The sequence below is a fragment of the Polypterus senegalus genome, chromosome 6 (assembly GCF_016835505.1).
Source record: "Polypterus senegalus isolate Bchr_013 chromosome 6, ASM1683550v1, whole genome shotgun sequence".
NCBI lineage: Eukaryota > Metazoa > Chordata > Cladistia > Polypteriformes > Polypteridae > Polypterus > Polypterus senegalus.
In genome coordinates, this window is record NC_053159.1 from 185,005,968 (window position 1) to 185,018,752 (window position 12,785).

The 12,785-nt window shown below is 47.0% G+C and overlaps 1 protein-coding gene across 1 annotated transcript in view; it reads left to right on the forward strand.

Annotated features, from left to right (window-relative positions):
* osbpl6 (oxysterol binding protein-like 6) overlaps positions 1 to 12,785 on the forward strand; it is a 225,461-nt gene that overhangs the window by 116,131 nt on the left and 96,545 nt on the right. The window contains exons 5-8 of the mRNA XM_039757717.1: positions 5,144 to 5,257; positions 5,349 to 5,504; positions 5,589 to 5,715; positions 8,036 to 8,139. Of these exons, the coding sequence (XP_039613651.1) occupies positions 5,144 to 5,257; positions 5,349 to 5,504; positions 5,589 to 5,715; positions 8,036 to 8,139 (501 nt within the window). The remainder of the gene's footprint in view (positions 1 to 5,143; positions 5,258 to 5,348; positions 5,505 to 5,588; positions 5,716 to 8,035; positions 8,140 to 12,785) is intronic.

The window sequence follows — 12,785 nt, forward strand, 5'->3', positions numbered from 1 at the left end:
ACTGTGAACAGATACCGATATCAACTACAGCAAGAGCCGTTTTATGTTGATTTACTGTATGTATAAAACAATTTCAGGAAACTGACATCTTTGGGAAAAAATATTCAGCCCTCAAAGAGTTAAAGCCCTCCTTACCCAGTCTGCTCCTTTTCTCGTCAGGTTTGTGTAGTAACACATTCTTTCCATTTTGTTATCATAGCTTTAAGGCCGGAGTTATACTTCACGCGACGCGACATGCTGCAGCAGACGCTCCTGCTACGCAGGCATTGTAGTGTTGTGCGCGTACTTTACGTAAATCTAGAGGAATCCACCAGGTGGCAGTGCGAGATATTATCACGGTGAGAACATGTTCGGCTTCTCTGTGTTGTGAATTGCCTAGAATTCCTATTAAATTCCGATGACACCTTACAGCAATATCTGTGACAAAGGATGTTTATTGATTAAATCCATCAATTCAGGGATGTGTCCATTCCAGTAAGCATTGGGCACAAGTGAGAAATACAATACACAATACAATACAGTTTATTTTTGTATAGCCCAAAATCACACAGGAAGTGCCGCAATGGGCTTTAACAGGCCCTGCCTCTTGACAGCCCCCCAGCCATGACTCTCTGAGAAGACAAGGAAAACTCCCAAAAAACCTTGTAGGGAAAATGGAAGAAACCTTGGGAAAGGCAGTTCAAAGAGAGACCCCTTTCCAGGTAGGTTGGGCGTGCAGTGGGTGTCAAAAGAAGGGGGTCAATACAATACAATACACAGATCAGAACAATTCCTTAAGACAGCATAATAATAAAAATTTTAGAAGTACGGTTTAACAGTAGATGATATGACATAATTAGGTTTGGATATTTTTAGAGTCCTGGAGACCTCATCCATCGAGCTGCCTCCCCATTTGGCCATGCCACGGCTAAAACGTTGCTCCAAAGAAAGGACCCCTCTTTCCCATGATTCCTGTGATCCTCCATCAGGGATGACTTTACCATAGGCAGGCAAACAACTTGTCAGGTGGGCCGTGGCACCAATTGCCACATTTGGGTAACGAGAACAGAAACAGAATAGGTGAGGGTTAGTGTTCAATTCTAACTATCATGTTACTTATGTTTTAGTGCTAATAACTAACAACAGAGATGCAGTCTGTACAGTTAATCAGCAGCTCTAGTCAGGGTGTGCTAAACTGAAGTAGTGAGTCTTCAGCCGGGATTTAAAGGCTGAGACTGAAGGGGCATCTCTTATGGAAGCAGGAAGACCATTCCACAGTTTAGAAACAATCCCTGGACGGGGCCTCAGCTCATTGTAAGGTGAATACAAACACACACATACACTGGCGTCATTTTAACGTCACCAAATCCCCAAATCTGCTTATCTTTGGAAGGAAACCGGAGCACAGTGTGGAATACAAGCAGGAAATACCAGCAACATAACTCCCTGTGAGTCAGCAGTGCTATCGCTCGGCCACTGCGTCACCCCCATGTGTGTAATTATTAACAGTATTCATTATTTAAACAAAATTTTATGTAAAATGTAACATACACACTTTAATGCATTTCATCATGAAATTGATATCAAGTATAAATCTAAAGATTCTAAATGTGCAGAGAGTTGGAATATCACACATTTAATGTGTTCTGTGTGGTGATCTATTGCTGCTTGCCGCTGCTGACAGGTCCAAGAAGCTCGTAGCGATTAAAAACTGGGGTGACGTTTACGGCGGTCTGCTTTAATAATAAAGTAAACTGCGAGGTTAAAGTGGATATTTCGAGATTAAAGCCGAAATTTCCACTTTAATCACAAAATCCACGTTTTCACCGTGTCCTTTATTTTTTTCTCAGTGGCTCAAATACAGCGCTGTACATTATGTTGCTGTTGTGAGACATGGTATGTGAGACTTTTAAAATGTATCGTGTCATTACGATCGGGATTATGCGACGCTTGAATATAAAAGCACCACAAATGCATCTGTATGTCGGCATTTTGCTTCACCACATCGAAGTGCCTACATCGATCCTCAAAGCGGCTTTCTGTCACATGTCGATAGTAGACAGAGACTCTGACATCACGTTCCGACTTTTAGCACACTGCGCCCCCCGACTTTTTGCTGGTACAGCATCTCATGCATGAATCGCATTAATTTCTGAAGACCTGCTCAGAGGACGCGTGAAATGAACGCTGGGAACACATGGCAGCCATGAAGAGGGCGCATACACGTTCTAAGCGTGAAGTATAAACCGGCCCTAACTCTTTCAGGGCTGATGTCGACTTTTGTCAAAATTCAGGGGTAAACTGCGACAAAACTCGTAATTACGTTTTAGTTCAACTCTCTTTGCTAGTAGGACAGTTACATAGCTTTGTTGATTTTGCTTTGATTCCCTACGCGTGCATGAGTAGCGAAGAACAAACAACCTCTTAAATGGCATCAACATCTGGCGAGAGACCAAAGCGAATGTGCAAAGCAAAATACTCCATGGATGTTTTATGTAATTCCGTTGAATAGGACTCTGACTTGTCGGACTCTGAGTTTGATGCAAGTGATCTGGAGATGGATATCGAAAACGAAAGTGAGGTACCAGCATCATCTGATCGGATGACCAGCTGATCATGGCGCTGAACACTTTCGTGTAGCTGATGCGCATACAGCAACGTTCGCCTGGGAGGACCACCACTTATGATGACAAGAGGTACAAACCATATTGCATCACTCTGCGACCGCCACTCACCTTTTGTGTGAAGACAGTCAGGCTGCCAGCCCATCATGCATTCCTACTGACTATCGAGGCACCCCTGCACAGCCACTGCTGCCAGAGATGCCGAACAGGCGCCAACAGCAGCTACAGCACATAGCAACAGACATTTTATGTTGACTTACTGTATGTGTGCTTTTCAGAAAACTGAAAAAGAGTTAATGGGATATTCAAAGTCTGGGAGATATTTTGCTAATAACACAACCCTGATCTTTACTTTTCCACAACGTTTGTCTCTGACTTGTCTGGAGTACTCCTTGGTCTTCATGTTGCTTGCTTAGTGCTTAGGCAGACAGTTCATGACAGACATCATGTGACAGATCATGTGACACTTTTGTTGCACTCAGGTGGATCCCCATCAGCTAATCAGGTGACTTCTGAAGTGAATTGGTTGGGCTTGATCTTAGTTAGGGGTTTCATAGCAAAGGGGGTGAGTACATTTGCATTCATAACATCTCAGCGTATCCTCTTTTTTATGGATATATATGGTATTTTATTTTCATTCCACTTCAACAATTTCGACTACTGTGTATTGGTAAGTTCGTTATATAAAATCCAAATGAAAATCTATTTTAATTCCAGATTATAATGTGACAAAACAGGACAAACTCTTTCGCAAGGCACTCTACAGTATTCTGGGTGATATCAGAAGAGAGGCCTGTTGTATTGATAAGAATAGCCGAGCTTCATGATGTTACAGACCTTTACTTAACGTTTACTTCACCTTTATCTTTACATGAAGATTTAATGTTTGCCTGTTCGTACAGTATATGTTGAAAAAGTCAACAAATTAGATTTGATCATATTAGATAAACTTTATTAATCCCAATTGAAAATCAGGATGCATACAGCAGCAGGAACATAAAATACAAGGATACAGACAATCAGTCAGTATACTGTATAAATGTACGTATATTGCGCAGCCAATTCAAAATGAATTTTAACAAGTACGTCAGGTGCAACCATTGAATTGCCTGATCACAGCAGGCAGAAAAGACCCCCAGAGTTGCTTCTTAGCACACCATCGTGAAACAAGTCTGTGGCTAAAAGAGCGCCTCCTAGAGGGAATTTTTCATGATGGTATCCGTATTTTGCCATCGTCCACTTTTCCACAACAGCTTCTATTGTGTCCAGGGTCTTGATGGCGCAGGCTTTCCTGATGAGTTTTGTTCAGCCATTGTGCTTCTTTTGAGCTCAACTTGCTTCCCCAGGAGACCCCAGCATAGAACACCACACTTTCTACTATGGACTGGTAGAACATTTCCAGCAGTTTGCTGCACACATTGAAAGACCTGAGTCTCCTTAGGGAGTCCAGTCTGCCCTGGCCCTTCTTGTGTTGTCAGACCAGTCCGGTTTGCTGTTTATGTGGAACCCCAGGTGACTTGTTGCTCTGCACCACTTCCATGTTCAGTCCCCCTATATGGTGAGTGGTCTCAGAGGCTCCCTGACACGCCAGAATCCCACCACCTGCTCTTTTGTCTTGCTTGTTGTCCCTGCACCATGAGATGAAGTCCTCCATAACCTTCCTGTACTCCGACCCATCTCTTTTATTAATGCAACCTATGATGGAGGAGTCTGCAGATGGCCAGTGCTGATATTGGACTGAAAGAGGGGTGAACAAGAAGAAAGTCAGGACATTTTCCTGAGGTGCTCCAGTATCACACACCATCATTTCTGGCTCACAGTTCCTCAGCCTCACAAACTGCTATCTGTTGGTCAGGTAGTCCATGATTCAGGAGATTGTGGGGGGCATCAAGACTCAAAGCCTTGAGCTTATTCCAGTGTCGATGAGGCACTAAAAAAAAAAAGAACATGATGCTGACTGTGGTACCACCTTTGCCCTGGTGGCAGTAGGCATTTTGAAGCATGGAGATCAGAGCATCATCCACAGCTGATAATGTGAACTGCAGAGGATCCAGATGTTCTGAAGCCTGGGGATCATTGCTGTTTCAGGACCAACCTATCAAAGGTCTTCATGATGGATGAAGTCATTGGGATCACAGGAATGCACTTCCTATGGCACCGGGACCACATAGGAGGTCTTCTACAGCTGGGGAACCTCCTGTATATTCAGGGAAATGGAGAGCAGGTGGCAAAGGAATTTCATGGTGAATTTCCATGGGGTGTACTTACTTTTTCACATGACTGTATATAATACCTTTAACATTACACAGATGCAAGGGTGACTACAAACCTCAAGACAAGGCTGTTGCCAGGATAAATATTTTAATGGGCAAGAGGTGCAGAGCAGGTTAACACCTCCAGGTGGCAGCACTGCCAGGCAGATCCAGTAGTTTAGAGTCAGCTTAAAATGGGTCACCTGACAGACACATGGTGCAGGTAGGGGTTGAGTGGCAGGAGGTCTTGAAGCAGATTCTGAGTTTGCTTTTCTTTGGTTGGTTAAGATTCAGAAAGGAAAGCTTCACGGCAGCATCGACGTTGGCCTGTCAGTGATGTCAATCAAGAAGAAACTGCGGCGGATCGATCTGGACACAGAAGATCACATCTATCATTTGAAGGTAGGCTCTGCTGTGTCCTTCAGCCCACCCTCCAGGAGTGAGGGTGGATGGGCTTTTATCTGAAATTTTCCCCCTCGGCTTTTCTTGGCAGGTAAAATCTCAGGAGGTTTTTGATGCCTGGGTGGTGAAGTTGAGACACCACCGCCTCTACCGGCAAAATGAAATTGTACGCTCACCTAGAGACTCCAGCTTCCATGGGTTTCCTTCACCAAATGCAGATCCAGGCCTGCCGGTAACAGAGGGACAGGTAACCACTGTTAAGCTTGCATTTAGAGTGGAATCGGAAAACAGGGGCTCAAATGTCAACTGAACTTCATTTGCTGGTTTGTAGGTGAAACCCAGCAGTCTGCCATGGCAGCATCAAGGATGCAGCAGCCTCCCCACCTCATACAGCAATGGGCAAAGCAAGGTGGCAGCCTGGCTCCAGGAGTCGGACGACATGGACAAGTGCTCTGAGGGTAAGTCATTCTAGTGCCACCATTTGATCACTGGAGACCCCTGACTCTGATTTCAGTCCAGCAATTGTATTAGTGCAGAGACTGTCAGAGAGATTAACCCACTTGACCCACTGCTTTTCACAACATTGGTACAGGAGAAGAGCGCCCCCTGCAAGATGCAGTTAAGTATCGGACCCCATGCAGCTTCTGCTCATTTTCAGAAATGACTGCCTGCTGGGAACAAAACCTACATGCTTTATTTCTGGTTTGTTTCACTTTCAACGTTTACTATCAACCCCTGTGCCTTAAATTTCATCTATTTATGTAATGTCTTTCACAACTCTCTGTCTATCTATCTATCTATCTATCTATCTATCTATCTATCTATCTATCTATCTATCTATCTATCTATCTATCTATCTATCTATCTATCTATCATATAGTGCCTTTCATGTCTATCTATCTATCTATCTATCTATCTATCTATCTATCTATCTATCTATCTATATTATATAGTGCCTTTCACATATCTATCTATCTATCTATCTATCTATCTATCTATCTATCTATCTATCTATCTATCAAATATATTATTTTCTACCTCTGTCTTTTTTAAATAGTCAATCACAGCTATCTTTAGATAGGTAGATATAACTTTATAATATTTTTCCACTACCTTATATTTCTGTGACCTCTAAAACAAGCTGGACCAGAGACTAAGACAGAGAGCCTCCTGGTAATCTATGTGTTGTAATTGAACCAGGGGCATCAGCAGGCTCCAAACCCTCAAACACGAAGACACACGTCCCAGGTTCAAATAATGGGAGCTTTATTTCACACAGTACCTCAAAGTAGCACAAGCACAAATCACAGGTTTTCTTTCCACGATTCCACTCCACAATACTCTGTTCTCACCACCGCACGGCCCTCCACCAGTTGAGTGTTGCTCTTCAATTCGCCTGGATAAGGGAGTTCTGTCCTTTCTATTAATTACCCGGGAGTACTTCTGCTGCCAGGGCCACTTCCCGCTGGAAGCACTTCTGGGTCATACAGAAGTCCCACTTATTAGGGAACGCATCTCCCTGCAGCGCCCCCTTGAAGCACCCATGGACCTCAGCAGGGCTGTGTTGCCAGACTACACTACCTAGCTTGCCCTACTGGTACCGTACTGGACACCAATATCCAGGGCCTCTGCCGACTAGCGTCCTGGGGGAATATAGAGTCCCCAGCGACATCATCTTTTGATGGGCTGTCCGTCCATCCACTCCGGCCATCACTTTCGGATCTGGCTTCTTCTTCTCTCCTGGTCGGGCTGCCCACCTGACTGCTCGGAATCTCCCATCTGTGTGTGTATTAAGTGGTTACAAGGCATCTGATGTGAGGAGATTGTTGCTTTCTTGCTCACAGGTGTAGAGCTTCAGACTCTCCGAAATGGTGTTAGGACTTTAAAGAAAGCAAACTGACGTGGTTGTCCTCCAAAGTATGTTAAAATTGCCCACTACAGGGGAGAAAACTGTCAAACACTGGCAAGTCATAAAAAATGGCAAACGTACAGTCTTTATAAGTAAAATGATTTACTGTGCGAAACACTGTATTAACAAAAGAAAGCTCCAAGGAGCACAAAAGGCAAAGGGAGTCATTTGCTGCGGGATTACCCTTTTTGGCAAAGTCTCAATGCACAATGCAAAGAAAAATAAAAAAAAAACAAAGGGTTTCAAAATCCAAGTAACCATAAAAGCACAATATTAGTCAGAAATCAAACAAAACTCACCAATGCCAGAGCTTTCAATGAACCGCAAGGGACTGTGTGTTTCCTTTGTCTAAATTGGGGTGAGGGCAGACCCTTTGATGGTGACTGACAGGGGGGGCACACCTCTGGGGGAAACGCCAAGAAAACACAAGCCACATAATAGAATGCAAGAGTTGAGCCTTCACAGTTTAAGTAGATGAAGATTAAAATGGGACTTGATTGAAATGTTTAAAATTATGAAGGGAATTAGTCCAGTGGATCGAGGCGGTGACTTTAAATTGAGTTCATCAAGAACACGGAGACACAGTTAGAAACTTGTTAAAGGGAAATTTCACACAAACATTAGGAAGTTTTTCTTTACACAAAGAATGATAGACACTTGGAATTAGCAACCAAGTAGTGTGGTGGTCAGTAGGACTTTATTGACCTTCAGATCTTGACTTGATGTTATTTTAGGAAAATCTACAAGAACAAGATGGAGGAGCTTGTTGGGCTGAATGTCCCGTTCTTGTCACAGTTTTCTAAAGTTCACCCAAAGGTTTCTCTCTCCTGACATTTTTCTTACCTTTCTCAACTCTCCTACAATTCCAGAGCTCACCCACTGTCAGTCGTGCCTCGTCGACCTCAGCAAGTTGCTACAGAACCTCGAGATCCTGCAGAGAACCCAGTCTGCCCCAAATTTTACTGACATACAGGTAAGCACCCACCTCTGTTTCTTCTTCCTTTCTATCAGAACGTCTGCACCAGCCCGAGTATCAAAGAAAAGATACCATAGAGGGTGAAATGCCCCAAAACCTTACTACTTGGTCTTTGGGAAACGTTCTCAAAGTGCTGGATTAATTTACTGAGGCATCTGTTAGCAAACTGCCGAAACTCAACTCATCTGTGCTGTTGAAGGTGTAGCCACTAGGGGGTGTGTTCCTTTAGGAGGCGATGGCTCCCTAGTTGGAATAAGTTCTTTTGTATTTGCAACGTTTTAACACTGGAATTACCAGAGCCTACGAGAAAACTCGTAAATCTGGCCCACCTTAAATCCATTCGCACCACTCCATCGGTGTATTTTGTCCTGTAAATGTTCCGATTAAGACAAGCAGCAAGCAGTCTGCTATTCCTTTCCCCACTGTTGCAGAATGTTCACTAAGTTCTTCCAGTTTGTGCCTTGTTTGATTATCTGGGAGTGAAGTGCTGGAGTTTTAGAGTGGAAATAATAGATTGTTATTTGGAACACCTGCATTTCATGTGTGTTCCGTTTCTACAGTAATCTGTGTAAACACATTGTTAAAACAGAAACTTTTTCATATTTTAGTAATAAATGTTACAAAATGTAGGCATAAACTATAGAATGTGTGTAGTCCAAAGATCAAATAAACACTTTCACAAAAGATTCAAGAATGATACAACAGCTTCTGTGGTGTAGCGGTAAGATTTGCTGGCTTGTAATCAAGAGTCCCCGGTTCAATTCTGACTATCTCCTATATTTACCATTTTCAGTAGTGAGCTGCTCTTATTGTTAATATTATACAGTACACACTGTGAACGCTGGCCCGGACACAGACAGACAGACATCTTGTTCATCACCCAACACACCGTTTATTTACAATATTTACAAGTCTTTAATCGTGCACTACCAACCCCAGTGCCTCCAGCACCGATTCCCCCAATGTTCAGGCCTCTCAGTCACTGTGCCTTTCTTTCTCCTGGCCACCTCAAGTCCTCACTCCAGCTCCATCCTCTTCCACCCGACTTCCGCCCTCGACTGAAGGGAGGCGGCCCCTTAAATAGGAACCCGGATGGGCTCTAGCTGCTTCCCGGCAATCAGTCCTAGCCACGCCCCAGTGTGGCGGAAGTGCCGGCTGCGCACCCGGAAGCTCCTCTTCCCCCCAGCACTTCCTGGTGTGCCGGAAGTGCTGAGGTCCAGGGTCCCCAAGGCATTGGGGCGCCCCCTGCCGGTGACCACGGGTCCCTACAGGGTTGAGCTTCCAAGCCCCCTACCCGTGGCCCCCAAAGCAACCAGGATGGCGGCCCCCACGTGATCCAGGGTGGGCATAAACCCCCTTCCGGTCCCTCAAGGCATCCTACATACATATACATATATATGCGAGACTCGCCCGGACACCACCAGTCGGAGACCACATCTTTATAAAAGTCACATGTTTATTTTCCATAAATAAACACAGTCCCAAAACACCACACAATACACACAGCAATAATCACCACAATTAGACTTGAAATCTCTGTCCTTGGCCACCAATCTCCTCCTTGGAGCTTCGTCCTGCTCCCTCTCCCGACTCTAGCTCACCAATTGCTGGAATGTGGCCCCTTTTATTCCTGCCCGGATGTGCTCCAGGTGGTTGATGACGTCCATCCGGCAGCACTTTCTGGTGTGGCGGAAGTGCTGCCCTTTGTACGGAAGCACTCCGGGCATCCCTGGCAGGTTCCTCCGCCATCTTGCTGAGTGTGGCGGAAGTAACTATTTCCAGGTCCCACGAGGTTTAAGGCGCCCTCTGGCGGAGGCCACGGGTCCCAACGAGTTATAATCTTTTCTCTCCTTTCCCTTGGTCCTTTCCTGTTCCAGGGCGGTTGCCCCCTCGTGGCCCGGAAGCTTGTTCTGCCACCTTCCGGGCCTTTTAGGCGTCCCGGCCGGGTAAGAACCCCAGCCGTCTGTGACAATACACACATACATACATACACACACACACATATATATATATATATATACACACACACATACATATATATATATATATATATATATACATACACACACACATATAAACATATATATATACAAATACACATATACATATATATACATATCTACATATATACATACACACACACACACATATATATATATACACACACACACACACACATACATATATATATATATATATATTGTGGCAGTAGGGGGCAGTAGTGCACCCTTGAACCCTCAGGGATGACTCCAGACACCAGGTAAAAGTCCACGACCCTTTATTGTTTAATAACAATGTGCACCAAGCACCCTCCACACTACTCATAAACCAATACTCTAAGTCACACACAATAAACTCTCCTCCTCGCCCAGACACTTGCTCCTCTACCTCCCAGCTCAGCTCAGTGTCTGGACTGAAGCACCGTCCTTTTATAGCCCCTGACCCGGAGGTGTTCCTGTCCCAGCAGTCCACAGTTCCTTACTCCTTCCGGGTCAGGGCAATCAGTCTTTTACTTTAACCCGGGAGCACGTTGTTAGTTCCTGTCACGTGACCATGCGTACTCCGGGTCATAGGGCATGAAAGAGCCCATAAGCCCCCACAGCGACTCCTGATGGCCCCCAAGGTATCCAGCAGGGTTGTGTAAAAATACTACAAGGTCCATAATGCCCTGCTGGACCTCGGGGCATGATCCTGCTGTCGGAGAGCTCCTCCTGGCGGCCTGGGGGTGCGGACCGGCATGGAAAGCCGGCAATCCTTCACATTTCCCCCCCCTCAGCGACGACAACTGGGGCGGAGCGTCTGGCCCCGCGAGGTGCGTCCTCCTCCAAGAGGACGCGTCAGCCGGACCCTGGCTGCGATGTCCATGTCTCCCGGCGAACCTTGGGGGGACGGTGTATCCTTTATGCGCCCACTCCCCGTCCCCGGGCACAGTCTCGCCACTCGTGGCCCAGCCGGCGGCAGTTGTAACACCGGCGATGTCCCCCTGGGTGTCTCCCTCTGCGAGACCAGAAACACCTCGGGAATTCCGTCAGCGTCACCTCCGCCCCTTTCTCCGCCAAGGAAGGGTTTATGGCCGCTTTGCTGCCCTTTAGCCCTCTCTCCGATATGTCAGGAGACCCACGCTTTGGTTTGGGGACCTCCCGTTTCATCTGGGGCTTGTGCTCAGCTTGAGGCTCTCTATGGAAAGAAGAGAGCCTCTTTGCTGTCTGCACACCCGTTGTCCCACGCATATTAGGTTCCGGCGTCATTAGTACCGACTCGTCCCGATGTACAGCACCATCCAGCTGCACCGGCACGAGCGGCGCTTCCGCCGGCGCTCCTATCACCGGCGCTACCCCGCACGCCAGACCGATCGGGTCCTGGAGAGTTGCACAGCCCCGGAAAGCCACGTCAAACGCATGCCCCGGCTGTTTGCCGTTCCCCAACCACTCGGTTATCGTGCTCCCGTCTCTTGTCGGGCACACGGTGCTTTGACAACCTCTACTCAACATCTGCGGTGCCCGATCGCACTGTGTTCCCTTACACTCTACGACGCGGGGCGGACTCACCTGTACTCCCGCATCGATCATCTCCGGAGCTTCCCAACTCAGCCGCTGCACGTAGTCCTGCAGAGCCTTTAACGGGTTGCGCGCCGCTCCCAAGTCCTCCACACGTTCCTTCAGCTGTTGTAAATCCTGTAAGAAACGGCGAAGGGGCGCGAGGTATTCCTCGAGCCTCCATAAGTCCACAGAGTTAATGTTTACGGCGGAGTTGTTTGCGCTTTCGCATTTCGCTTACCCTCCGACCGGGAACCAATGAGCACGTCCCCTCCTGGCACGTGTTCAGCTGGGTCGCGCAAAGGCTCCTGGGCTTTGGAGTTCTTAGAGGGACGGCTGGCTTCTACGAGCCGGCTGCGATCTGCCTTTTCTTTCCCAATTGCAGACCCTTCAGCCACAACCCGTCCCTTCTTGTCGATTGCTGTTTGTTTCGGCGCTGCTTTGCACGCCTTCCCCTCCCCTTCCAGGAGGCTCGGACTCGTCAGGGAATGAACGACCTCGTCGGAGGACTCAGAGTGTCCTTCACCTTCCCGACATGCACCGCGGGTGACCAGTCTGTTGTCCTCGTGGGCAGCCTTCGCTAGCCGTCCGCGGCCATTTTGCGGAGCATGAGGCAGTCATCCGAGACGCGCTGCGATTCTCTTGGTGGCGTCTGTAAAACATGATAAAAATAAATCCGACACGTCGGACGTTTTACCTGCAGCTCCCTCCATAGTGTATGGCGGAACCCCCGGACTATCTAGGGAGTCCGAGGCGCTCGACAGCGGTCCGTGTCCCGACTGACGCGCTACCCGGGCTAACTCGGCCCGAATTAGTTCTCGGTCCTCTTCGCTTCCGTTCAGGTAGGTCCAGGACCTCTCGGCGTCCGTCAGGCCCTGCAGCCAGCTGGGACTGACCTTCTTTTTCCCGGTCTTCTTGCCCATGGTCCTGCAGAACGGGATGGCGCACAGTTGCAGCTTTCGGTAGCGGGTGGTGTTTGCACCTCCGTGAAAAGATGGGGAATCCCCCGAGGGTTGTCTGCCCACACAAAATTTGTTTTTAATGCAGGTCCTCTGCCAACAGACGGCCAGAGAATCCTGCCGACTACGCCAGTGTGGCAGTAGGGGG